This window comes from Hyperolius riggenbachi, chromosome 9 (assembly GCF_040937935.1).
Source record: "Hyperolius riggenbachi isolate aHypRig1 chromosome 9, aHypRig1.pri, whole genome shotgun sequence".
NCBI lineage: Eukaryota > Metazoa > Chordata > Amphibia > Anura > Hyperoliidae > Hyperolius > Hyperolius riggenbachi.
The window spans coordinates 25,933,395-25,960,463 of record NC_090654.1 but is presented as its reverse complement, the minus strand read 5'-3'; the positions used below and the strand labels follow the sequence as shown (position 1 = coordinate 25,960,463).

Here is a 27,069-nt window from a genome sequence, read left to right as displayed (position 1 = left end):
GCTAAGGAGGCTGCGACGTGAGGGTAGTGTGTGCTCCGGAGGCGGCTCAGCGCTTTCTTTCTCCAGAAGATTCTCCGAGCTGAGCCGGTTTTTCGCTCCTCTGTTTCCGCCAACATGATGGGCCGCCCGGTGCTCGTGCTCAGTGAGTGATACGCACGTGCCTATAAGTCAGATCCGGGGGAAGAGGGGGCTGGAGGGGTTAATGAGGGCCTGATGGGTGTCATCAGGAGTGGGGGACCCGGTGCTGGAGGGGTATGCCCAATGTAAGGGCCTCTTTACCGGGCAGCAGTGGTCATAGAGGATGTGAAGGGTGCCCCAACTGTCCCTATTATGGAGCTGAGCCCCTCCCTATCCCCCCATTTCTATGCAGGTCTTTAGTCCGTTGTCAAGTCTTGTGCTGGAAATGTTTAACAAGAGCCCAAATGCTACTTTTCACTCTGAGAACCTATCCAGCCATATAAAATCTCTCTCCGCCCCCTCTTTCCCTGGTCTGTCATGTGATTGCTTCTCCTTTAGGATAACTTGCTGTCTTCTCTCCATCTAGACAGCATGAGTCATCAAAGGGGAGGGGCCAGCAAGTTAAGTGGTGACATGACTGCTCAGTAGTTGATTTCAGCTGCAGGGTTTTCATATGACTTTAATAAAAAATAAATAAGCATTTACCTGTCAGGATATAACAGTGGATTCACATGCATATGAGGTTCGGTCACATCTGGAGGAGTCTTTTGCTTAAAGTAAATCTGAAATGAATTATTCATTTAAATTTTTATACATACCTATGTGGAGACTCCACTACTACATCTGTGTTGAGAGTTGACCATAAGGTGGGCACATCTGCACATCCTTTACTGCCCTTCTGATGAGTCATGCTGTCTGCTCATTGTCTGCAGTGACAAGACAGCTGCTCAGCGCACCTGGGCGGTATGGACGAGCTCAGCTCGTCCATCACCGCCGGAGGCTGCCGCTCAGGCCCTGCTGGGCCGATTTGCGCCAAATAAAGAGCAGCACACGCAGCCGGCACTTTGCCAGCCGCGTGTGCTGCCCGATCGCCGCCGCTCTGCGGCGATTCGCCGCGAGCAGCGGCGAAAGAGGGTCCCCCCAGCCGCCTGAGCCCTGCGCAGCCGGAACAAAAAGTTCCGGCCAGCGCTAAGGGTTGGATCGGAGGCGTCTGACGTCAGGACGTCGGCTGACGTCCATGACGTCACTCCGCTCGTCGCTATGGCGACGGTGTAAGCAAAACAAGGAAGGCCGCTCATTGTGGCCTTCCTTGTTTATTCTGGGCGCCGGAGGCGATCGGAAGAACGCCTCCGGAGCGCCCTCTAGTGGGCTTTCATGCAGCCAACTTTTAGTTGGCTGCATGAAATAGTTTTTTTTTAATTTAAAAAAAACCCTCCCGCAGCCTCCCTGGCGATCTTATCAGAACGCCAGGGTGGTTCTCGTCTCTAAATTTGGGATAACAGGCAGCACAACTCATAATAATGGACAGGGTTTGCAGATAAGCTGGGTAAAGCTGCAGGTCCATACAGCTTGGAATATGATCAAATCAAAATGCACTTCCTGTCAGTTTCTGTTAGCTTTATTTTATCTTGCATGCAATTTGTATTACATTTACATGGGATAATCATTTCATAACTGTGGTGGCCTTAGTTATGATTTAAAATGGTCAGTGAGATGCAAGTTGTATGTTCATTTTATGCAAATATTTGCAATTTAGAATTAGGCCATGTAGAATGATCAGCACTACTCTACTTTAGGGGATCCAGCAGGAAACCCCATAGGGAAATTAATCTAACGTGATTGGGTGGATGGCACCCTCTCCAACTGCTAGGTTTCCAATAAGTTGTAGTAAACTATGCCCACACAATTTGGCCAATCACAACGCTTTGTGCTGTGATAGGAGGACTGCTCCCTGTGAGGTTTCCTAAGTCTCCTAAAGTAGACTAGTGCCAAAAGATCAGCTACTGCATTTGATTGGACCAATTTCAAACAGAAGACATTTGCATGAAATGAACATAAAATCTGCCGGAACTGGACTTTTTTAGCAGCTCCTTGATCATATTGTAGTTACCTGGCACCCCTGATGTCCACAGCACAGACTTTAGGGGGACGCCTGCATCTGAAACAAATTGCTTCCGAATGCAACACCCCATGTGATGGGCCAGGTTTTCTATATCTCAGAGATGAAATGGATGCTCTGCTGTGGCTGTAGCCCATTCTGGTGATATTTAGTGACATAAGAGGATTATTAGACCTGATGAAGCCTTTTTCTGTTTCAGGCCAGAATATGAAAAGAGAGTCTGGCAGGAAGGTCCAGACTGGGAACATTAATGCTGCAAAGGTAAATATTGCAATGGGGCTGCCTTTTACTGATTAAGGGCTTGTTCACACTGCAGGCGTTTTCGGGTTTTTTCCGGCCGCGTGCGGTTTTTAAAGGGAACCAGAGATGAGGGAAAGCTTAAAAATGGAAAAAGATGTTATACATACCTGGGGCTTCCTCCAGCTCTGTAAGCACGGATCACTCCCACGCCGCCATCCTCCGCTGCCTCTATTGCCGGTACCGGGTCCCGTCACTTCCGCCGCATGCGACCAGCCTTCTGCATGCACAGGGGCTCCCTCCGGCTCTGTACGCCTGCGCAGTACGGAGGGATGCACTGCGCTTGCGTCGACTGGACGAAATGACGGGACCCGAATCCGGCATACAGAGGTAGCGGGACGGCGGCGTGGGAGCGATCCAGGCTTATGAAGCTGGAGGAAGCCTCAGGTATGTATAAATCTATTTCTTCTTCGTCTCTGGTTCTCTTTAAAGGAGTTGTCAGGGGAAATAAAGTAAAATGAATGGTACTTACCGGGGGCTTCCTCCAGCCCCAAGCTCCCAGGACCTCCCTCGCCGCAGCTCTGCCCGCAGCCGTTTGTCGGAGCTCCTACCCGGTCCCCGGCGATGACGTCGTCGCTCTGTACTGCGCCTGCGCGATCGGCGCTGTCAATCACCGCCACGTGGGCTGGAGCAGACTGCGCAGGCGTAGTAGTTCTGCGCCTGCCCAGTCCGCTCCGGCCCATGTGGCGGTGATTGACAGCGCCAATCATGCAGTACAGAGCGACCTGAGGTCACTCTGACGTCATCGCCGGGGACTGGGTCGGAGCTCCGGCGAACGGCTGCGGGCAGAGCTGCGGCGAGGGAGGTCCTGGGAGCTTGGGGCTGGAGAGAGCCCCCGGTAAGTACCATTCCTTTTACTTTGTTTCCCCTGACAACTCCTTTAAAAACTCCCTCCGACCGCGTGGACAATGAATGTCTATGAGAAGGCTCACATCAGCGCGGGTCGTTCGCGGTGCGGCTAGGAAAGCGGTGCGTGGACCATTTTTGGGGCGATTCCGCCTTAGAGCGGACCCAAACCAAACGTTTTTTTTTTTAATTAACCTCCCCGGCGTTCTATTGAGATCGCCAGGGAGGCTGCGGGAGGGTTTTTTTTTTATTAAAAAAAAACTATTTCATGCAGCCAACTGAAAGTTGGCTGCATGAAAGCCCACTAGAGGGCGCTCCGGAGGCGTTCTTCCGATCGCCTCCGGCGCCCATAATAAACAAGGAAGGCCGCAATGAGCGGCCTTCCTTGTTTTGCTTAGATCGTCGCCATGGCGACGAGCGGAGTGACGTCATGGACGTCAGCCGACGTCCTGACGTCAGCCGCCTCCGATCCAGCCCTTAGCGCTGGCCGGAACTTTTTGTTCCGGCTGCGCAGGGCTCAGGCGGCTAGGGGGGCCCTCTTTCGCCGCTGCTCGCGGCGAATCGCCGCAGAGCGGCGGCGATCAGGCAGCACACGCGGCTGGCAAAGTGCCGGCTGCGTGTGCTGCACTTTATTTGATAAAAATCGGCCCAGCAGGGCCTGAGCGGCAGCCTCCGGCGGTGATGGACGAGCTGAGCTCGTCCATACCGCTCAGGAGGTTAAAAAGATTTAGTTGCACCACTCTGACACATACAAAGATAGATAAACACTCCATCAAGCCTATGATCATTTCAGTGCATGCTTTTCACCCTTCTCTTTTCATAGCTAGGGTTAAACTGGGGACAGCCATTAGCAATTCCTCCATTGCTGGACACCATCTACTCCACCAGTTTGCCGGAAAAATCCCGCCAATTTGAAAAGAAGGGAGGGGTTCCTCCAATAAATGTAAAATATTTTATATTTGTCATCATGCAGCTGAAAAAAGGCTGCTATTTATTATTATAATTTAGAAAATAGGTTTTATTTCTGAAATCTTGTATTTTTAATTTGGGTCCGCTTTAATGGAAGGTATAGGAAAATCTCAAAACACGCAATAAGGCGATTGCGTTTTTTTAAGAATAAATACATTGTATTTATTATTTTCCGGGTCAAAGAGTTCACTTCCTGACTTGCTTCAGGAAGTGAATTACAAAACCGCTCAGAAAAAACACTTAGAAAACCACTTGGCACAAAAACGAATTGCCCACCCAATCATCGGGAATCTGGGAAAAAAATATGCGTCAAAAACCGCTCAACGTGGACAGACACGTGAACGGAGTGCAATGTGAACAAGAGATAGGGCCTGATGTGTGAAGCAGTGGTAAAAGTGCAGTGCACACGGGCGGGGGCAGTGCGCAATGCCCTATATGCGCAATAAGTTTGCTGCTATGGTAACAAGCAGAGTGCTGCGGGTGTTGCGCTTATAGGGTGCTGTGCCCCTCCATAGCTGTGTTGTGCATCAGGCCCGTGGACAGATATCCTGACTCTTGTATGTCTGTTTGCAGACCATCGCTGATATCATCCGGACCTGCCTGGGGCCTCGCGCTATGATGAAGGTAAGCACTGATTTTATAGAGCGCTGCTTCTGTATGATGACTGTTGCAGAAAGTTTGTCTTTAGATAACTGGTATTGCTTGTTTTGTATCATCAGTCTGTGGTTGGAGGTGTGGACTTTTTACAGACAAGTAGCCATCACAAGAGATGGTCGATGAGATGCAAATAATGCCAAATTAATGTAGAATCCTGAAAATAGGACCAGTCAATGGAAGCTGAGGGAAGTCCACTTTGAAGCTGCTTTAGGCCTGGAGATTTCCAAAATCGCTGAAGTTAGGGACTTTACCGTAATTCCTGGAGTGATGCAATTTGGCCTTGCATTACTTTAAGGAGTACCTAAAGTGAAATGGACAGAGCCTGTAATGACAGACTGTCTGCATGATGGAGGATTGGGGGGCAAAATACTCATCTGTCCTCACTTCCTCCATCCAGGCAGGTGATTGCTTCGCCACCCTGTCAAAATGGGCCTGGCCAACTTTTTTCTTTTCCCAAAATCTTTGCTTGGGGCATGTGCGCGCCCACCTGCATGGCTGCAGCCTGCCCCCAGCTCGGCAGCCACCACTCAGGATGCGGCTGCCTATTCCTGGTTGGTAGCTGCTGAGCCGGGGGGGAGGGGGGGTGGGCCTCGGCCACGCAGGCGCAGGTTTCCGAAGACCCTTGGCAGTCTTCAGAAGCATGGCTCAGCCTGTTATTACAGGCTCTGTCTATTTCACTGCAATCACTCCAAAAATGCTGCAACCCAAGTGCAAGTACTGCAGTGGAACCACCCTCATAGGGTTCCCCTGCCATAGTGCTTTGTCAGTAGCCTGCAAGTGGCGATCGCTACTAAAGTGCTGCTAAAAAAAATTTGATTTGCATTCAAATTTTTTGTGGCAAAACAATTGTATCTATCCTCCTACTCGTAAAAATTGTGTTTAGATATTCCCCAATTTTATGTTATGCTTGTAAACTTTAATAAAACAGTCTGTTTCGTGTCCTTGGGGGAGGGGGGGAGGGATTACGCCTCAGGATCCTAATGAGGTCTCCTCCCTATTCCCCCTCCCCCCCCCCCCCCCCCGTCCTCTTTAGCCTCCTGGGTCCACCGCTGGCTTCCCTGAAAATTCCCTGGACAAGCACTGCAGTCGCAGCAGCGCGCTGCAATATTTACCTTCAGGGCTCAGGCACAGTAGAAGCTCGGGCAGAAATAGCCGAGCCTGATCGGGTCCTGCATGTGCTTGGCTATTTCTGCCGGAGCCCGATCAGAAAGCTTCTTCTACGCTGGAGCTGGAAAAGGTAAATATTGCAGCACATGGAGTTCAGGGGCTTTCTGCGCTGGATCCAGGAGGCTGCTGGTACGAAGCGGTTAAAATGGACCTGAACTCTTGCACAGGACACAAGGAAAACAGAGAAATGCACCCTGTATGTATTTAGAGAGTTTACCTTATTCTCCCTCATCTGTGTCTAATCACAAGTTGTTGTGATTTGATCCCTCAGCTCTGTCAACTGACTGCCACGGCAGATAAGTTCATTTTAAAGCACAGGATGTTAATATGTCTGCTTCCATGAAATCAGGAAGTAGACACGTTGCATATTTATTGCAGGATTTGTATCAGCTGTAACAAAGGAATCGTTTTCTGTTAAGGTTATTTTGCTGTAGCTTATCTTTTTAGAGCAGAGAAGCAGTTCGGTGTTCAGGTCCGCTTTAAATGGAAGATGTTGGTTACAATGTTTGTTTTTTGCAGATGTTGCTGGATCCGATGGGTGGAATTGTAATGACCAATGATGGGAATGCCATTCTCCGGGAGGTAGGTGTTGTGGTGTAAGCAGTGCGTGCAGAGCTTTGTTTTGCCTGTAAACACAGGAGTGGCTTAATCTTAAAGAGGCACTTAAAGAGTAACTGTCAGGCTGCAGAAGCTAATTTAAACCTCTAGTCTCCTGTGTTAAACAGTTTAGAAGGAAGCCAAAAAGACATTACTGAAGATAAAGATCTCTCTTACCTTTGATGTATGCTTATCAGCAAAGCTTAGAGCTAAGCAGGACGCAAGCCGCATAACATACTGCAAAGCATTCTGGGGCCCTCCCCTCGGCTGCTAAGGAGAAGACGGGATCAAGTTTCAGCAGCTTCTAAAACTCAGTCCAGCCACAGCACAGATAAATCTCCGGGCAGAGTACACTGCAGGAGTCCGCTATTGTTCCTAGCCACATGGCTCATTAATATTCACTGCAAACTAGTGTTATTCAGTATGAGCTGTTCTGTGATCAGAAGCAGGCAGGACATGACGACACATTTGGCTTCACAAACATGGAGCCTGCCATGAGCTGTCAGGAGCATCTATCTCTGCATATACTATATACAAATTCTGTGAAATCCAAATGTGGACAGTGAAATGCATATGTAATGTAAGTACAGCCAATCTTTAGCTACTGATATATGTGTTTATTTTCTCTGAGACCCTATACCTAACAGCTCCTCTTTAAGGGCTGGTTCAGACGGACGCTTGCGGAGCGTTTACCGCAAGCGTTCGGAATGTCGCGGTAAACGCTCCCATTCAAGTGAATAGGAGCGTTTACACCGAGCTTTTGCGCGCTTTTACCTGAACGCGGCGTTCGGGTCCCGATTTTTGCCAGTGTTCGGGCTGCCCCTGGAAGCGACATGTTGCTTCCAGGGAGCGGCCAACCGCGATGGCTAATGTTCCCCCAGGGGAAGAAAAAACGCGGCCGTGTCGGCAGGGGCGAGCGGTAATCGATACGAGCGGGGACGCGGCTGGGGTCCCACTGGTCGACCCGTGTATTTACAGCATCAGAGAGAAACAGTGAGGGCACCGATCAGCTGCAGGGGGGCTGAGGGAAGCCCCAGGTATTTATTTATTTATTTTTTTAATGACTTAGGGTTCACTTTAAACATACAGCTATGAAAGCCGAGTGAGGCAGTTTTCTGAGGGAGAGAGCAGAGTTTCTGACTTATAATGGTTTACAAGGGGAAGCAGGTGAGTTATTGCCGTGTTGCAAGATGCAAGTCGGGCACAGAGAAAACAAGCCCTGAGGCCGGGAACCCACCAGGAATCGCTGCAACGCTTTAAAATCGCCGCAGCGCTGTGTGCAGCGATTCCTAGGGCGATTGCTCACAATTACCTGATGCTTGGAAGGTTTTTTTTTTTTTCGTATAAAACTTTGTTTACCAGTCGTCCTTCTTCAGTCCGTAGCCCCGCCCCTAAAGGAAGAGGTCATAGGTGCTTCTCTATGACCAATCAGAGAAGTGTCAGCGACCTCTTCCTTTAGGGGCGTGGCTATGGACGGAAGCAGGAAATACGGAGACCCGGTAAGGGCCCTTTTCCATTTGCGGAGTGATGCGAGTGTGGCTACCTAGCTGCTTCTCGTCCCTTCCGCATCTGGAGATGGGGAAGTGAATGGCGAGGATGGCAGGCTGATGCAGCTATGCGAGAATCTGCTGCATGCTGCAGATTCTCGGATCGCTTCGCATGCAATGGAAACTTCTATTGTCATGCATTGTGATCAGGACAACCGAGGTGCGATGATCGCACCGCTTCTAATGGAGACGGGCCGTTAGTATAATAAAGTTTATCAAAAGCGTGATCGCTCGGCCACCCAAAGCGCTGCAAAATCGCTCTGAAAAGCGATATTTGCAGCTCTTATATACTTTGCATTCAGTGCAAACGCGCTGAAAATACTGCATGTCCTGCGATTGCGATTACCTCTTATCGCAGTTGCACTAATGGATTTCCCGCACTCACTTTCATTGGCAAAGCGGTTTTGGGAATTATTGGCAATCCCAGAGCGCTGCCAAAAATGCCCTAGTGGGTTCCTTCCCTCAGGGTTATGCTGGGAATACACCATAAGTTGTTTTTTTTGGGTTTTTTTTTCGCAGATAGATGGTTCAATAGATAATTTCCAACATGTCCGATCTTATTTTAGTTCGTTTTTCTGATCGATTTCTCATAGAAGTGAAAGGAAATAGATAAGAGAATCGAGTGGAAAATCGAATTGAAAATCGATCAGAAAGAAAATTGCCCAGAAAAACACATCCTGTGTGTCACACACCCCCTGGTGGCCGGATCGCAAAATGCCTTCCAATCGGTTTCAGCACACACCAGCCTATCCCGTGGACACAATCAATGAGCTGAAACCGCTGGAATTTTGGCAGCGGACAGACTAGAAGGAGGCGTGCAAACTATAAAACACAAAATACTAGGCTGCCACCATCCCTGTTTAAATGGGACAGAGAAGCCCCCTGACTGGCTCTAACACCTATGAATAAAAACGGTTAACAGGCTATTCTGGCTAATAACAACACTTCCTGGTGGCGAATCTTCAGGATTGCACGGTGTGGCTGAATAGTTGGTGCACTGAGAAATCAATAAATGACTTTTTAGAAGTATTTTATTAATAAATGCAATATAAATCATATATACAGAAAATCATTAAAATCAACAATTATAGAGACAATAGTAGCCAGTATAAAATAAAAGGGAAGAAAATATGTATACTTAAGTTCAGCTGAAAATGTCCGCTTGGAAAAGAAATGGCAGTCCTTGGTTTCAGAGTCAGGGGACTCGGCGTCAAAGTCCAAACAAGACGGATGCCAGCATGTCCTCAAGCTGGCAAGGATATAATGGGGATGATGTTTCAAAGTGGAGGACATCGATTTTGGGTCCTCTGCCATTTTTATACTCCTGACACAGGACTGAGGGCGGGACCACACACCCCCTTAGAACCTGAGATGAGCCATCCCACTTCTCCTGGGGACCGAAAATCATAGCTAACCATATATAGGCTCTATCTCACAGAACCGCACTGGTCAGGGCAGATTTAATAACTTTTTCAGGTCTGTCCAGATTTATACATGAAATGAGGAGGTGCGATCGGCACTGCAGGTGCTTTATTCCATATTTGCAGTAGATAAAACAATACACATACAGGGTATCGTAAAAAGTCACATACCATGTGCATGAAGTGCGGTGGGTGCTGGGCACAAACTGCCTGACGGCCGTTTCGCGCTACATATGCGCTTCAACGGAGGCTGCTATGCGGGGCTCACTCTTGCCAGGCATAAATAGGTGATTGCGCCGTTTGGTACCACCCCTATCTTCCCTAATAGGCCAGGCTAGCGGTGGACCGCGTATGCGCTCCACCACAGCATTGTGGGAACGGTGACGTCATCCTCTACGGTAGCTCTGGCAAGCCACACTCATTAGGTGGCTGCTGTTACTATTGCAACCAAGTGCTACCGATCTGAAAGGATGTGCGCCATCTAGTGGCCAAAAATAAGATGGCAGGCCAAGCTAAGTGCTGTAAACATTATTAGTGAATAACTATTGCCATATAAAAAGTAAAACACTTATACATTATGTGCATAAAAGAGTATTAATGAATACAAAAATATCAATTGTGATAGCATACGTGCTTATTAAGGGATGTAACGAATGGTGTATAATTATAAATTGGCATTATTTATGTCCCTCAAAAAAATCTAGCTGGCTACTAATCTAGGGTTTCTTTTATAGGGAAATACAAAACAGTGCTAGAGGTGTGCCTTTCAAATAGGATTTAAAAAAAAAAAAAAGGGGGGGGGGGGGGAGAAGCTAAAAAATGATGAATACATCATTATTTGTCTGGAGGATTCCAGGGGAGGAGGCAGGCAATGCCTGTCTGGAGGAGCACCTTTTATTATTAGATTACATTATTAATTGTTAAACAATATATTTAGCTATTATTATAGCTGAACAGCTATAATAGCTAATATACTCTGTATGTGTATTGTTTTATCTACTGCAAATATGGAATAAAGCACCTGAAGTGCCGATCGCATCTCCTTCTCCTCATTTCATGTACAAGTCTCTCTCAACCTCTATCAGAGCACGCAGGTTGCACCACAAGATAAGAAGTGCGAGAACCCTGTCCGCATCACCCCAGCATCGGCTGTCCAATGTTGTAGTGCCAACTACATATCTTTTTCTTTTTTTGCTTCTGTCCAGATTTTTCCAGCACAATTATACCAAACGCGAGGGGCAGGGCCCCTGTGGTATCGGCAGGGGATTTTGAATCTGTCTCACTGACAGTCCATAACTCAGAATGTTCTGGGATCTTCTTAGTACCAGTGCCAGGCAAGGTGTGACACACTCTGCGAGTTTGAAGGGCCTGGCTGCTTTGCAACACAGGAAATATGACAAATATAGCAGTTTATGGATTATTATAGACATTTTAAGGGTTACAGCAGTTCAGCTGCTTCCAGGTAGATCTTGATGAGATCTGTGCCTGTTGCTGCTCTGGGCGACGGTGTCAAAGCTGGAGCCCGCTAGTCTCTCTTAGACTGAGTTTTATGGTATTTTGTCAAGCAGAAGCCAGATTTATGGTATCGTCACACAGTAGGGGCAGTGTTCTTCCAGGACCCGTTTTATGGGGGTCCTAACACAGCTGGGTGCCTGGGAAACTCCTCTGAGCAGGTTTCCTGCCATTTGGTGAAAGGAACACAAGTTGTCTTTTAAAAGAAAAAAGGTCATTCTGATCACTGAAATGAACTGCACAAAATGACCAGGAGTCGATCAGAAAACCGACTGCGCGGGTTCTTCCCGAATCGCCCGTGCTTCTCACGACTGTTCCATGACAGTGTGCACTTAGCATTAGGCAGGGATAACGAAAGTTAGCTTTATTATTATTATTATTATTATTATTTATATAGCGCCGACATCTTCCACAGTGCTGTACAGAGTATATTGTCTTGTCACTTTACTGTCCCTCAGAGGGGCTCACAATCTGATCCCTACCATAGTCCTGTGTCTTGTGTAGTGTATGTATGGCCAATTTTTGGGGGAAGCCAATTAACCTATCTTTGTTTTTGAGGGTGTGGGAGGAAACCGGATTACCAGAGAAAACCCACGCAGAACCGGGGAGAACATACAAACTCCTTGCAGATGTTGACCTGGCTGCGATTCGAACCGGGGGCCCAGCTCTTGCAAGGCGAGAGCGCTAACCACTATGCCCCCGTGCTGCCCACTATTTTACTAGCTGAAAAGTACATTGAAGCCTGAGCTATAAGAACCCATGTGCTTTTTCCTGGCAACTTTTGACAAGTTTGTTTTTCTGCCAGATAAACTTTGGCAGTTGAGTCAATGTTTGTTTTAACATTTATGTAGATATAAACCCGCTACACTTATTGATGTTTTTAGATCCAAGTGCAGCACCCGGCCGCCAAATCCATGATTGAGATCAGTCGCACGCAGGATGAGGAGGTGGGAGATGGGACCACGTCTGTCATTATTCTGGGTGAGAAGCATGGAATCCCCCTCCTGTTCTGGTTCCTGTGTGTTGGTTCCAGCCGTGTAGTCTGACCTCGCTTTGTCTCGATAGCTGGAGAGATGCTGTCAGTGGCCCAGCAGTTCCTGGAGCAGCAGATGCATCCAACAGTGATCATCAGTGCCTATCGCAAAGCCCTGGACGACATGATCAGCACCTTGAAAGAGTTCAGGTCAGAAAGGGTTTTTTTAATTATTTTTGTTAGAGATCCCAAAAGTGCTTTGTATTCAGAAGCCCATCCCTGATTCTGACTGTGAAAGCACTCCGGAAGTGAGAGGGATATGGAAGCTGCCTTATTTATTTACTTTGAGGCTGGTTTCACAGTGGGACGTTAAAGTCCCAGGTTACAGCAGCCAGTAACGCAGCCCAACTCACAGGACTGTAACATCAATGTGCTGTTCACAGTGCACACGTTGCGTTAGGTAGTAACGATGCAGCACGTTTAAACAAAGTGCTGCATGCTGTACGTTATACTGGGCTAAGCCACGTTAGACTGTTTGCACATGCTCAGTAATGTTGGAGGAGGAGGTCTCCCCTTCTCCTCCGCGGCCAGCCACATGGCTAATTAATATTCACTGCACTGTGGTGACTCATGGTGTGACTGTAGTGTTGTCCGGATCATGAACCAATCGTTCATTTGATCCGGATCTTTTTTGTGAGTCGAATCATCCGGATCATCACAATGAAAGATTCGGTTCACAGTGGATGTCTGTCTGGAAGAAACAGGAACATACAGAATGTACAGTGCAGGGAAAGTCCTGTCCTGCTAGTCATTTCACCCAGTGTGAAATGATTCGGTTCAAAGATCCGGATCTTTTCAATGATCCAATTCAAATGATCCGAATCCTTAAGATCCTGACTTCCTATCACTAACCTGGAGCGGCTGCTTTGAGAGCTGCATAACGTGGCTCAATCTGACGTCCAACTTCAACACCACCATGCGTTGCGTTAGGGGCACGTTATGCGACCATAACGTCCCCTAAAATGCAACATCTTGGTGTGAAAGTAGCCTTAAACCATACCATTTGCCTTGCAGTCCTGCTGATCTCTTTGGCTGCAGTCATGTCTGAAACAAGCATGCAGCTAATCAAGTCAGACTTCATTCAGAAACATCTGATCTTCATGCTTGTTCAAGGTCTACAGCCAGGCAATCGGCATTGTTTAAAGGATACCACAGTCGAAAAAAAAGTTTTCAGCAGTGTGTGGGGGGTTAAAATTGTGACGCTAAGTGTAATGGAGCGCAGAGGAATGAACGTGCTTCTGAGCCGATCGTCATGCGCCGGCCAAAAGTGAAGAGGGGAGGACATACTGCGTGCACAGGGCGCAGTATGTCCGGGTGGGGGGTCAATCAAGTCGCCGGGCACCGGGACTTATAGGAGACTAACGGCGGCAGACGGAGGGGGCAGGACTGGCTAACGGTATGTAATTTTAACCCCCCACACACTGCTGAAAACTTTTTTTTCGACTGTGGTATCCTTTAAAAGGAAATAAAATTGTCAGCCTCCAGATCCCTTTCAGTTCAGGTGTCCTTTAAAGTAACAAGTGTGTACCAGAGTATGTTTTCAGTGTTACTTTTATTTCTCCTGGCTGTAATTTCGCCTTATTAAAGATAAACCGTTACCAAGAATTGAACCATCATCCCAATCAGTAGCTGATACCCCCTTTCCCATGAGAAATCTATTATTTTTCTCAAACGGTTCATCAGAGGGCTCTGTATGGCTGATATTGTGAAAGCCCTCCCACAGGAAACTGTGGGAAATAGCTGTTTCCAACTGCCTAAAAAGCAAGCAGCAGCTACTTCCACTGATATCACCTGCCAGCAGTAAAAATGTCACCATGTGATAAATGTCAGAATGTAAATCAGGGAGAGGAAAGATTTTACAATGGGCAAACGCTGACTAAATCATTTATACATAATTATTGTAATAAAAAAAGTGCTTCATTTGTACATTTTCACTGGAGTTCCTCTTTAATATCTGCCTTCTTGCTGGTAACGTCAACACTGTGCCCAAGACAGGGAGAAAAAAATAGTTGCATTATGCCCAAGGATGGTCGTCGGCGAAATTGCAAATAATTTTGCAAGCGAGTTGATGCAACCGGTTTTACTTTTTCGCCCGGATTTTTCATGGCTGGTTAATGGGGATTTTACTGTAGTCCTATATTTTACAATTCCGATTCAAATTCAGCTGGTTACATTTCATTGCATTCTGTAATGCAGGAACCGCTGCATTGCTTCTATACAGGCCACACCATGCTCATGCCAGATGTTTCTTTTCCCTGCAGCACGCCAGTCGATGCGAACGACCGCGAACTGATGCTGAAGATCATCAACAGCGCCATCAACACCAAGGCCATCAAACGCTGGGCAGACATGGCCTGCAACATCGCCCTGGACGCCGTCAAGACCGTAGAGTTTGAGGAGAACGGCCGCAAGGAGATCGACATCAAGAAGTACGCCAAGGTGGAAAAGGTGAGTCTGTAGAGGTGCAAACTGTGTCATGTGACCGGTAGGACATCACGTATGGCCCCTGAGCAGTATTGCAGATACACTACATTATTAAATTTTACCTCTGTGGGGAGATATCGCAAGCCAGCAGCTGACACTACCCCTAATTGTATGCTAAGATCAGTTCACTCCTGGTTCACCCCGTCCTGAATCACTTAAAGTGGACATAAACTCAAAACTTCCTCTCTGCTCTAAAAGATAAGCAACAGCATAACCTTTAAAGAAAAACATTTCTTTGTTACAACTTACAGAACTACAATAATTCTGAAGTGTTTAATTCCTGGGAGCACAGAAAGGGTTAACCTTCAGTGTTGACATATTCGCACAGAGCGAAGGCACACCACAAGGCCAATAGACACGCCCAGCAAAGCACATGACCAACCGCATGACAACCTGTTGGCACGACCTGTCTTTCCACACGGCAAACCATCTAAACAGCCAGCTCACTTACATACTGTGCACACAAGTGGAACGATGGTCTGCACAATATGGCTCCACTTTTAAACAAGTACAAGTCGGTAATATGACTTGTACACACGTGGCCAACTGCACGATATCAGCCCAACAGTCGTGTGAGCTGGACCGCCGGTTGGATCAATCGCTCGTCTATTAGTTTGCCATGCGTACACACCCCCAGCTATCGTCCAATAGACTATTTTTGGACGAAAGTTGGGCGGAATAGTTACACATGTGTACGGGCCTTTACACCTTCTGATGAGAGGTAATTAGACAGGCTCTTCTTTCTGAACACACGCACACGCGCACACACACATACACCTCAATTCACTAAGATCATGCTGGAGATAAGGCAAGAGAAAACTTACCTCCACACAGTAAGAGTTATCTTATCTCTTCATTCCTTACATTACCTCCTCTGTAGTTCTTTTCACACGCAGTTAATGAGAAGCCTGTCTTTAACTCTGGAGTTATTTTAAGGATTAAAGAGTTAACTTAAAGACAGAAGAGTTAACTTTAGGTTTGCCTGAGGTAAAATGTTTCCTGAATACTACATGCCTTATCACCATGGTAACAACTCTAGAAGAGTTATTAAAGACAGGAGATAAGCTTAGTGAATTGAGGCCATTGACTTTCTCAGAAACTGTGTGTTTCCCTTGTCTGCTGTGCAAGAGTTTAGGTCTGCTTTGATGTTTCCAGTTTTTTATTGTCCTGCTTTTCCCCAGATTCCAGGCGGCATCATTGAGGAATCTCAGGTCCTGCGCGGCGTCATGGTCAACAAAGACGTCACACACCCAAAGATGAGGCGGCTCATCAAGAACCCGCGTATCGTCCTTCTGGACTGTTCCCTGGAGTACAAGAAGGGAGAAAGCCAGGTGAGCACCCCGAATTATAGCCCATGGTTCTAGTTATCAGCCACCTGGGATGCTGCACCAGAGTCTGTACAAAGAGGGCAAGCCAAAAGAACGCATTCAGTACAGAGCAGTGCAGCATCCCAAACAGAGGGCAATTTTTTTAGCGCTTTTTTTTTTTTGTTTGTTTTTTTTTAGTTTTTTTGTTATTCCTTATTTATTACATTTCCTTGCTACTTAGTATTGCTCTGTGTAATTATGACCACTTGTCACTAGGGGGCAATGTGAGAATAACAGAGGGCTTCGCCTTCTCCAGTTTCCATATCCTCTGCTAGTAGAAAGACACAAAAGCATTCCTGTAGATAACTACAGGGGGCTAGGCATTAAGTGGGGGAGGGGGTTAGGCACCCACAATGGAGGGTTAGGGTCATATATTAAACGATCAGTAACTTCAATTGTTGATATTTTACTATTTGCGGCACATCAACATGTATTCGCTAAGGGTATGTTCCAAGCACTCTTTACCAGGGGACTTTCATTTTGATAGGTTACCAGTAGATGTTTGATACACGTTATCTATGGGTGTTTGTGAAATAGGCCAGGAGGTTAGTGGTGTGTTGGGAAGAGGAGGGGGGTGGCCGTATGAGGGGAACCCCCTCTTTTAACGCTGCTTTTTCCCGTCTTATGACAGACGGAGATTGAGATCACCAGGGAGGAGGACTTTGCCCGGATCCTGCAGATGGAGGAGGAATACATCCAGCAGATCTGTGAAGACATCATCAGACTGAAACCAGACGTGGTCATCACAGAGAAGGGAATCTCTGGTAAGGGACACTACCTGTACTGCACTCTCACTACTACATATCATCTCATTCAGGTTCCTGTTTATAATACGCCAATAGGCTGACATTATACCAGTGGTCCTCAAACTAAGGCCTGTGGGCCGAATGCGGCCCCCTGAGGCTTTTTCACCGCCCCCCCCCACTCGAAAAATGTATTACTTAAAGATGCGGTCCACTACATCTTTAAATATTGGTGTCTCGCATACACAAAGGCAGTGCTGGTAGCACCCATCCACATACTGTAGAAGCCAGTGAGCAGTCATTCGCTGGCTTCCAATCCAATTCTGCACCAGGTGACAGTGTTGTCCATCTGGACAACAGGTTGTCACCTGGATATGCTTCACTGTCTGGCAAAAAGAGATTTTTTTTTTTTACTATCTGCGCATGCTGTATTAGGGGCATAATATCTGCTTTGGGTAAATGGGAACAAAAGGGCTGCGTGTGTTATCAGGTAAGAGTTTACACTACCTAGGTTCAATGTAAAGTTTTCTATATCATTTTATGTATACTCCGGCCCTCCAGCAGTCTGAAGTATGTTGACCCGGCCCTTGACCGAAAAAGTTTGGGGACCCCTGCTCTATACCTTACCCTGTATATGTGTGGGGGTTTTTTTTTGGGGGGGGGGATTTTTTTTTCCCCCCCTTTTCCACTGCTGCAATATAAAGCAATGCTCTGTCCCCCAATTGGCTGGTCTTGGACACATGACGTTGGAAACCTCATGTGACTCAGTGGAGGAATATTGGCCCCTCTGTAACAGGTCATGCAAGCAAGGATCAGTCTTCAGAGCGGGATGGTGGCAGCTGCATAGATTGGAATAGTCTCGGCCACCTAAATAGCAGGGTGTCAGGGAGGGTCAAAAGAGGGCGGGGTAGATTTTGTGAGAAAAGCTGTAAGGAAATTTGGGAAGAGGTGACAGGTACTGGGGAGGAAAAACTCCTTAGTGTAACGGTGGCCACACCCACCATACAGTTGAGTTAATGTTTTTTTTTTTACACTTTTTAATTCAAATTCATGTTTTACAATCAATTTTTCAGATTAATTGTAATATTTGAAAAATCTGACCAATGTACCACACGATTGAACCCCCCCCCCCAAAAAAAAAATTGCTTTGCCTCTCTACATTACGAAATTGTGAATTTACCGCACACCATGAAATCTTGCAAAAAAAATTGATCAGAAATTTCTGCCACTAACAATTGATAAAATAGGGGGGGGGGGGGGGGGGGAACGGAAATCAGTTTTTTGAAATGTTTACTCTTAATTTTTCTTTAGAAACAATTGTTTTATCGAATTGCTGTAAAGTCAGATGATTTTATTGTATAGCGTGTGGCTCTCTTGCACCTGCGCAATATGGAGTGGCCCGTCTTCCAGAGCACTCAGTCTCCTGAAGACTTCCGAAGTCTCCCCCGCAGCAGAGAGCAGTTTCCGACCCATCGGTCAAGGACTGCTAATGCGGGAGCCAGCGCTGGAACAAGGGGGTCAGGAGAGGAATGGGAAGGCTCTATAGGTGGTGGTGGTTGTTGTTTGTTTGTTTTGTTTTTTTCACTTTGGTGCTATCAACATTATTTTGAGTCTTTTCTTGCTTGCTGGGGCTTCAAAGGCATTTTATTTACAATATATGAACATCTCACCCAGGAGAAAATAATTGCATGTGATCTCTGCCCATATACAGGTAGTCCTCGGGTTACGAACGACCTGCCGATACGAACAGCCCGATCCCGTCGCGATGATGTAATTTCCATGTAGGGGGAGTTTGAAGAAGCGGCTTCAAACTTCCCCAAGTGCCGGCCCGTGCATCAGCAGCATTGGACTCGCCTCCAAACCGAGTCCAACACTGTCTGTCCGTCTCTTCTCCGTGTCCAGATCACTCTAGCATCTTACAGCACCGCTTCCTGTATATCACATGACATACAGGAAGCGGTGCTGTATGCGGCTAGAGAAAGCTGGATGCGGAGAGAGGACAGACAGCATTGGACTCATAAGGAGGTGAGTCCAGGGGGGGGGGGGGGGGGGGAATGAGGAGGCACAGAGGGGGCAAAGCAGGAAGCACAGAGGGGACATAGAGAGGCACAGGGGGACAAGCAGGCACAGAGTGGTACACTGGAGGCAAAGGGGGGCACATAGGATGCGTCGTCTATGTGAAATATCACACAAGCTGAGATCACCTCCTCTGTGACATCATCAGTAGCAGCCTGTGTTTTTGTTTTTTATCTGCTCCAACAGTTTGCCGGAAAAATCCCGGAAAGGAGGGGTTCCTCCAATAAATGTAAAATATTTTATATTTGTCATCATGCAGCTGAAAAAAGGCTGCTATTTATTATTATAATTTAGAATAAAGATTTTATTTCTGAAATCTTGTATTTTTAATGTGGGTCCACTTTAATTGTATATGGGCCCTGGTATTGTTTCTGCTGGCTACGGAACATACAGTAAACGAACATTCTGCAGAGATGCACCTGCCAACAGTACAGATTTCACCACCAGATATAAATTTCAGAATATAAATCGGGGAGAGAAAAGATTTTACAATGGGCAAACACTGACTAAATCATCTATGAATGAATACTGTACAAAAATGTAGACGTCACATTAGTTTCAGTACAGATCCTCTTCAGGCTGCGGTGTATAACCTGTAAATGCAAAGCCTACTGAGGCCATTTCTCTCCTTTCAGATCTTGCTCAGCATTACTTGGTAAAGGCCAACATCACCGCCATCCGGAGAGTCCGCAAGACTGACAACAACAGAATAGCCAGGTACAGGCGGGGAGAGCAGAGGGGGCGGGGCCTGTGTTGTGTACAGGTGGGGAGAGCAGAGGGGGCGGGGCTTGTGTTGTGTACAGGCGGGGAGAGCAGAGGGGGCGGGGCCTGTGTTGTTTACAGGCGGGGAGAGCAGAGGGGGCGGGGCCTGTGTTGTGTACAGGCGGGGAGAGCAGAGGGGGCGGGGCTTGTGTTGTGTACAGGTGGGGAGAGCAGAGGGGGCGGGGCTTGTGTTGTGTACAGGCGGGGAGAGCAGAGGGGGCGAGGCTTGTGTTGTGTACAGGTGGGGAGAGCAGAGGGGGCGGGGCCTGTGTTGTGTACAGGTGGGGAGAGCAGAGGGGGCGGGGCTTGTGTTGTGTACAGGCGGGGAGAACAGAGGGGGCGGGGCTTGTGTTGTGTACAGGCGGGGAGAGCAGAGGGGGTGGGGCTTGTGTTGTGTACAGGCGGGGAGAACAGAGGGGGCGGGGCTTGTGTTGTGTACAGGCGGGGAGAACAGAGGGGGCGGGGCTTGTGTTGTGTACAGGCGGGGAGAACAGAGGGGGCGTGGCTTGTGTTGTGTACAGGCGGGGAGAACAGAGGGGGCGGGGCTTGTGTTGTGTACAGGCGGGGAGAACAGAGGGGGCGGGGCTTGTGTTGTGTACAGGCGGGGAGAACAGAGGGGGCGGGGCTTGTGTTGTGTACAGGTGGGGTGAACAGGGGGCGGGGCTTGTGTTGTGTACAGGCGGGGAGAGCAGAGGGGGCGGGGCTTGTGTTGTGTACAGGCGGGGAGAGCAGAGGGGCGAGGCTTGTGTTGTGTACAGGCGGGGAGAACAGAGGGGGTGGGGCTTGTGTTGTGTACAGGCGGGGAGAACAGAGGGGGTGGGGCCTGTGTTGTGTACAGGCGGGGAGAGCAGAGGGGGCGGGGCTTGTGTTGTGTACAGGTGGGGAGAGCAGAGGGGGCGGGGCTTCCTAGTCATGTACGAGGGGATTCATGACATCCGTGTTCTGCACACAGGGCCTGCGGAGCTCGCATCGCCAGCCGCACAGACGAGCTGCGGGACGAGGACGTGGGGCTCGGCGCCGGACTATTCGAAATCAAGAAGATCGGTGATGAATATTTCACATTCATCACAGAGTGCAAAGACCCCAAAGCCTGCACCATCATCCTGCGGGGGGCCAGCAAGGAGATTCTAGCGGTGAGTCACCACCAGGCGGAGTATTACACTGATCCAGAACTGCAGGGCCAAGGCTGTACAGATGCATCGCTAGCCGGCAGGCTATTGACAAGTTGTCACTATGCAAGGGGAGGGATGGCGGGACGAGTGACAAAACCATGCCCTCGGATGAGTCAATCTGCTCGGTGGATCGGCTGGTGACTAATGGGGAGGGGGGGGGGGGGGAACACTCTAGATTCTTGGCAGAGACCGCCCCAATTGGCTGGTGATCTATTAAGACCAACATTCCTGATCCATTCCTATTGTCCATCATTTTTTGGTGGTATGTTGATTGAAAGGGTGAAAAATGGATCTCTAATAGAAGCAGTGGCCCCTAGGGATGGTCAGTGAGATGCAAGTAATTATGAGTTGATTCAGGGTTGTGTAAATTCATGCAGCTTGAAAAATGGACCAATCAAATTTTACCATTACCATTTCCCAACACTGCCATTCTTGCGTGTCGCACATCATGCGTGCTTCCAAATGCGCATGGACGCACGTATGATGAGAATGAGCCCTAAGTGGAAACCGGTCCCTTGCCCTTTATCACAGCTTCTAGCTGCAATCTCCATGGCGGTAGTCGTGCAAGGCATCATGTGACTGGCAGCCAGTGAGTCACATGATGCCTCGCACAACTGCATGCTTGTTTCAGGTGTGCGATTCAGACACTACTGACCAGAAAGATCAGTAGGACAGCCAGGCACCTGGTATTATTTAAAAGGGAAAAATATGGCTGCCTCTTACCTTGGGTTCCTTTTAAGTTTAAATCTTTGAAACAAAAATTTATGCCAAATGAACTCTGCAATAAAATTACCTCCTACACCAGAATTCAAACAACACCAAACATGGCTGATTGCTTATCACTAAACAGTGGGGGTGAATTCTCTAGTAATGAGAGGAGGTCTGGGGCCCACCCGCTCTTCCCTCTAGGTATCGCATGGTGGTTTGGGGGCCCCACACAGCGAGAGAGTCTGGGGCCCCCAGCTGTTGTGTGAACCAGTGTTTGTAGCATACCTGCTTCTCCAAGGCCTGCTTGCCCATCGCTGAACAGGCCTGCTTGCCCCACACCTAATATGCCTGCTTGCTGTGGCAGGTGTGCAGGCCCGGGAATTCAGGAGCACAGGGATCTCACCATGGGATGAAAGAAATAATTATCTGGTTTGGATTTGTAGCCCCAAGTATACCTTTCTAAAGCAGAATTTAACGTTTTTTTTTAATATAGTAAATGACGTGTGTTCCTTGCAGGAGGTGGAGCGGAACCTCCAGGACGCCATGCAGGTCTGCCGCAACGTTCTGGTTGACCCTCACCTGGTTCCAGGAGGCGGAGCCTCGGAGATGGCCGTGGCACACGTGCTCACCGAGAAGTCAAAGACCATGACCGGCGTGGAGCAGTGGCCGTACCGTGCCGTGGCGCAGGCTCTGGAAGTTATCCCTCGCACACTGATCCAGAACTGCGGGGCCAGCACCATCCGAGTGCTGACATCTCTGCGGGTGAGTCCTTCCCTACAGCTCGGTGTGGAGACTCCATGTTAACTTCATCTAGTGCAGGGGTCTCAAACTAGCGGCCCGCGGGCCATTTGCGGCCCGCGATACAATATTTTGTGGCCCCAAGGCCCCAGAGCTTGTAGGGGCCCCCAGTGGCTACAAGAGGAAAAAAAAATTTTTCAAATCGGCCTTATAGTTTTTGAGAAAATCGATTTTAAAGTTGCAAAGGAAAAAAATACACATTTAAAAACCCGCCGACTTTAATGGTTAATAGCAAATCCACCTTAAATGCTAGAAACCCTAAATTTGCAGGATATGTTAAGGAGATCATTAGGAATAAGAGGAAAAAACAATTTTTCAAAAAGACCTTATAGTTTTTGAGAAAATCGATTTTAAAGTTTCGAAGGAAAATAGTATACTTTTAAATGCGGTAAATGTCACTTTTAGTAGCAAGCCTAACGGTAGTGTAATTTTACATGTATCAAAAGAAAGAGCAATACATTTCCTGACAGAGTTTCCAGGGGGTCCATACGCAGCCGCAGCGCTTTGGCCAGGTATCGCTATACAGCCGTAATATGGCTGTATGAAGATTCCTGGCATTTTTTCCTATTTTCCCAATTTTTTTTTTTATGTTTAGAGTGGGCGGGCAGAGGCGGCGATCCGCCGCGATTGACGTCAGGAGGGGCAGAGCTGAAGCTGAAAGCTCTGCCCCTTCCAGGAAATGCCGGCGGATTGCCCCCGGGGCAATTTGGGGGCTCTGCAGCCCTCGTTTTGCGGCGGGGACACGTGAACTCCCTTATGCGGCCCAGCCTCATCCTGACTTTGCCTCCTGCGGCCCCCGGGTAAATTGAGTTTGAGACCCCTGATCTAGTGGCACAGGAAAGGCTGTGACACCAGGAGCTACTAACGTGTAACATTCATTCATCAAGTAGGAGAAAAGGTAATCTACTTCTGTAGGTGGGCTACTAATAGGTATAGGTATGATCAGGGCAGCACAGTGGTGTAGTGGTTAGCTCTCTCGCCTTGCAGCGCTAGGTCCCCAGTTACAATCCCACCCAGGGCACTATCTGCATGTAGTTTGTATGTTCTCCCCGTGTCTACGTAGGTTTCCTCCAGGCACTCCAGTTTCCTCCCACATCCTAAAAACATACAGATAAGTTAATTGGCTTCCCCCTAAATTGGCCCAAGACTATGATACATACACTACATGATACATGCATAGATAGGACTATAGTAGGGATTAGATTGTAAGCTCCTATGAGGGACAGTTAGTGACAAGACAGTATACTCTGTACAGCGCTGTGGAAGATGTCTGTGCTATATAGATATCTATTCCATACTCGTTTTTTTTATTTTTGGGGTGTGCAAGGAATCCAGATTGCTCTAGGGCACCCCACACAAACACCGGGAGAACATACAAACTCCATGCAGATAGTGTCCTTTTTGGGAAATCGATCCTGTGACCAGTTGCAAGGCCAGAGTGCTATCTAGTACACTGATCCACCAACATGACTGGCAAGTGATTCCAAGAGCATAGAAATATTGCACACATACCATCTACCAGCAATGGAGTGCTAATTTTATCATATCTCTGTTAGAAAAATTCACAGGGCTTGTTTGCTAATGTATGTAAAAGCTTCAAGCCAGATCTCTGCATTGTGCTGCATCTCTACAGAGAATCTGACCACCCATATGTATGTACAATACGAAGCTTCTACTCCAATCTATAGGAGTGCCAATAATGGGCAAATGTACATGCATAGTAATGAGCAGCGATACAGAGAGGCTATATGGCACGTCACGGATGCTGCGATCTATGGGGGCACCGGTGTTAAAGCGGGCCTGAATTCAGAACTTCCTCTCTGCTCTAAAAGATAAGCAACAGCATAATAACCTTTAAAGAAAAAACTGTATTTGTTGCAGCTGATACAAGTCCTGCAATAAATCTGCAGCGTATCTATTTCCTGCTTTCATGGAGGCAGACCTAAGGTTAACATCTTGTGTTTACAAATTAGCTGCTCTGCTGAGGCACCTAGCTGAGAGATCAAATTACAGTTGTGATTAGTCACAGATGAGGGGGAACTAGACGGGCTAAACTCTGTAAATACATACAGGGTGCATTTCTCTGTTTTCCCCATGTTCTGTGCAAGAGTTCAGGTCTACTTTATGAGCGGTTTCAAGAAACCACCTGTCCACAAGGCCTCAATTCACTAAGCAGTTTAGACTAGTCTACCGATGGATTTTAGTCTACTGATGGTTTGGTCAGTTGCATCAAAGGAGAATTCATTATTACCAAATGTTTTAGACCTGTTTTTAGACCTGGTTTAAACCATTTGGTAATTAGGTGGGTAAAGCAGGGGAAATTATCAAAAGATGCAATTCACAGACGAGTAGCTATGACTGACATCCTTCTTCTCTGATGAGCTCTCTTTTGCATACAATTAAACTGCATAATTCATTCAAAAGGTTCCATCCTCACATCGAATGCTGGGCATACACGATCCGTTTCTGCGGCTCAATTAGCTGCCGGAACGATTCCCGCTCGTCCCCGAGGGCGCTTCTCTTCCGCTCGGTTTCCGCTATTGTCCGCCCACGGGTATCGAGCGCGGAATCGATCGGCGGGTCATCGGACACGTCGGATATTATCAATCGAGCCATCAGCGGCTCGATTGATAACAAAACGACCCGTGTATGCCAAGCATTAAATACCTCACAGAATTACTTTACCGACAGAAAGCTGGTCACTCCTTGTTTGCCTTTGTGAATTGTGTAATTACTGAAGGTTATGCTGGGCATCCACTGTTCGTTTATGCGCCGGTATCGAGCCAGCGCGCCCCCGCAGATCGATGCCTGCTCGTCCACGCGGGCGCTTTTTATCAGCGCTTCATTTTTTTTATTGTCCACCCGCGGGGATCGAACGCAGTATCGATCCGCTGCGGTGATCTGACAGGTTGGATCTTATCAGTCGAGCCAGGTCTAAAACATTACACCAAACCATCAGTAGACTAAAAACCACCTTTAGACTAGTCTAACTGCTTAGTGAATTAAGGCCAATGTATCATGTGTTGTGCAGGCGGTGATTGCCGTGTTGTTGGATTCTTTGCAGGCGAAACACACTCAGGAAGGCTACCAGACTTGGGGCGTGGATGGGGAGACGGGCGTCCTGGCAGACATGAAAGACCTGGGGATCTGGGAGCCGCTGGCTGTGAAGCTGCAGACATACAAGACAGCAGTAGAGGTAAGTAGTTATGTGTTCATTCTCTCTCTACATGGTCACTCCCACCTCTGGCCCCGCTGACCTGGATAAGCAGCGAACATCAAACTATATGAATTGCGCTGACTCAGTGCACATCAAGTCTCAGCGCACATCAAGCCAGATCACGAATGGCCAACCAAGCGGACAGTGCAGAGTCCATTCCACGGTCGCGGCTGGGAGACTGATGACGGAGCAGAGCTTGAAGCGGAAATGCGCTCGTGATCTCCTGCAAAACCCCGCCCCAGGACTTGACGCCTTTTGCCGTTACGTGGTCCTAGCGCTGCTAGTGCAGTGTCACAGACGAACGAACACAACAGTGTATGACTTGTTTATCTATCTGGGACACAAGCAGCCCAGGCTGTAATTACTCTCCTAAACTTCCATTCTCAAATAATCCTGATGTCTGTTCTGTCTTTTACACACATTTTTAACATGCTCTAAACTGTCAATTCTCCACATACTCGTCCACAATTCCCCTTCTTCTCTTAAACAAATAAACATCACCAGGGTGAAGGGGAGTTCACCTCAGTAACAAATGAGGGTGGGTAGATGGCAGTAAATTTAAAAGGAAGCTATGAGGTGTCAGCGTAGCCACTTCTTATTCAGGGACAGCTTTGCGCTGTTATTAATCTAAAGCCCAATCTACACTATACGATTCTTTGTACAATTCAATTACGATTCTATTTAAGATTCGATTAAATCCGACATGTCCGATCGGGATTTAATTCAATTCGATTTGCCATTGCAAAACAATGGCAAACAGAATTGAATCAAATCGAATCCTGATCGGACAAGTCGGATTTAATCGGATCGTAAATAGAATCGTAATCGAATCGTACAAAGAATCGTATCGTGTAGATGGGACTTGAGGAAAACTCTCAGAACTGCTGCAATCTCCCTTCACTTAAGAAAGCATTGGGAAGCTTCTCAACAATGTGCAGAACACTCCCCCCTGCTGGTAAGGACAGTTTAAGAAGAAAAAACTGTCGGTAATGCTTTGATAAATCTGGACCACAGTTTTTTTTTGTTTTTTTTTTGGTCATGGAACAGCAGTAAAAAAAGATAGAGGTCCTAAACTCTCTCCATAATGTCCAATCCTGAAAATAACATTTTAATTTTTTTTTTAGTATTGGGGTTTTTTTTTTTGGGGGGGGGGGGGGGGGGTGGAGTCAAAATACAGTTCCTGTAACGTTTCTGGTTCCTTTCTCATATACTGCTGAAGCCTCAGATATAGTAAAGGAGTAATTGCTAAGCCTTTTGCCCGTCTCCTCTTCCCAGACTGCCATTCTGCTCCTCCGCATTGATGACATCGTGTCCGGCCACAAGAAGAAGGGGGAGGATCACGGCAAGGCCCCGCCCGCCCCAGACAACCCCCAGGAGTGATGGAGAGCGGCGACAGATCACATGACTTGAGGAGCCCGACAGGAAGCTGAAGCAGCACTTGAGCAAAGTTCACAGCAGGCGTCCGATATTTCAGCTGGTTCTCCGCATACTGTGGTCCTGCAGGCGGTGTTTTGTATTTATTACTGTTCATGGAAGGGGGAGGGGGCAGCTAGATGGGAGGGGAGGTGCTTATGTACACTAGCACTTCCCAACTCCAACCAATAAAAATTCATTTGGAA

General features: G+C 47.7%; 1 protein-coding gene across 1 annotated transcript; it reads left to right on the top strand.

Annotated features, from left to right (window-relative positions):
- On the top strand, window positions 1-27,069 carry CCT3 (chaperonin containing TCP1 subunit 3). The gene is made up of 14 exons (XM_068252199.1): window positions 1-142; window positions 2,277-2,338; window positions 4,763-4,813; window positions 6,533-6,595; window positions 11,975-12,071; window positions 12,156-12,273; window positions 14,385-14,571; window positions 15,789-15,938; window positions 16,606-16,738; window positions 19,429-19,510; window positions 20,508-20,688; window positions 21,952-22,197; window positions 25,298-25,429; window positions 26,726-27,069. The coding sequence occupies exons 1-14, from the start codon at window positions 115-117 to the stop codon at window positions 26,828-26,830; spliced, it is 1,635 nt and encodes a 544-aa protein (XP_068108300.1). The 5' UTR covers window positions 1-114; the 3' UTR covers window positions 26,831-27,069.

What these genes read in the sequence shown, in the direction of transcription:
- CCT3 (XM_068252199.1), top strand. Translation starts at nt 115, where the DNA reads ATGATGGGCCGCCCGGTGCTCGTGCTCA. An exon ending in GGAACATTAATGCTGCAAAG is followed by an intron (nt 2,339 to 4,762) that starts GTAAATATTGCA and finishes GTCTGTTTGCAG; the next exon opens with ACCATCGCTGATATCATCCG. An exon ending in ACAAGAAGGGAGAAAGCCAG is followed by an intron (nt 15,939 to 16,605) that starts GTGAGCACCCCG and finishes GTCTTATGACAG; the next exon opens with ACGGAGATTGAGATCACCAG.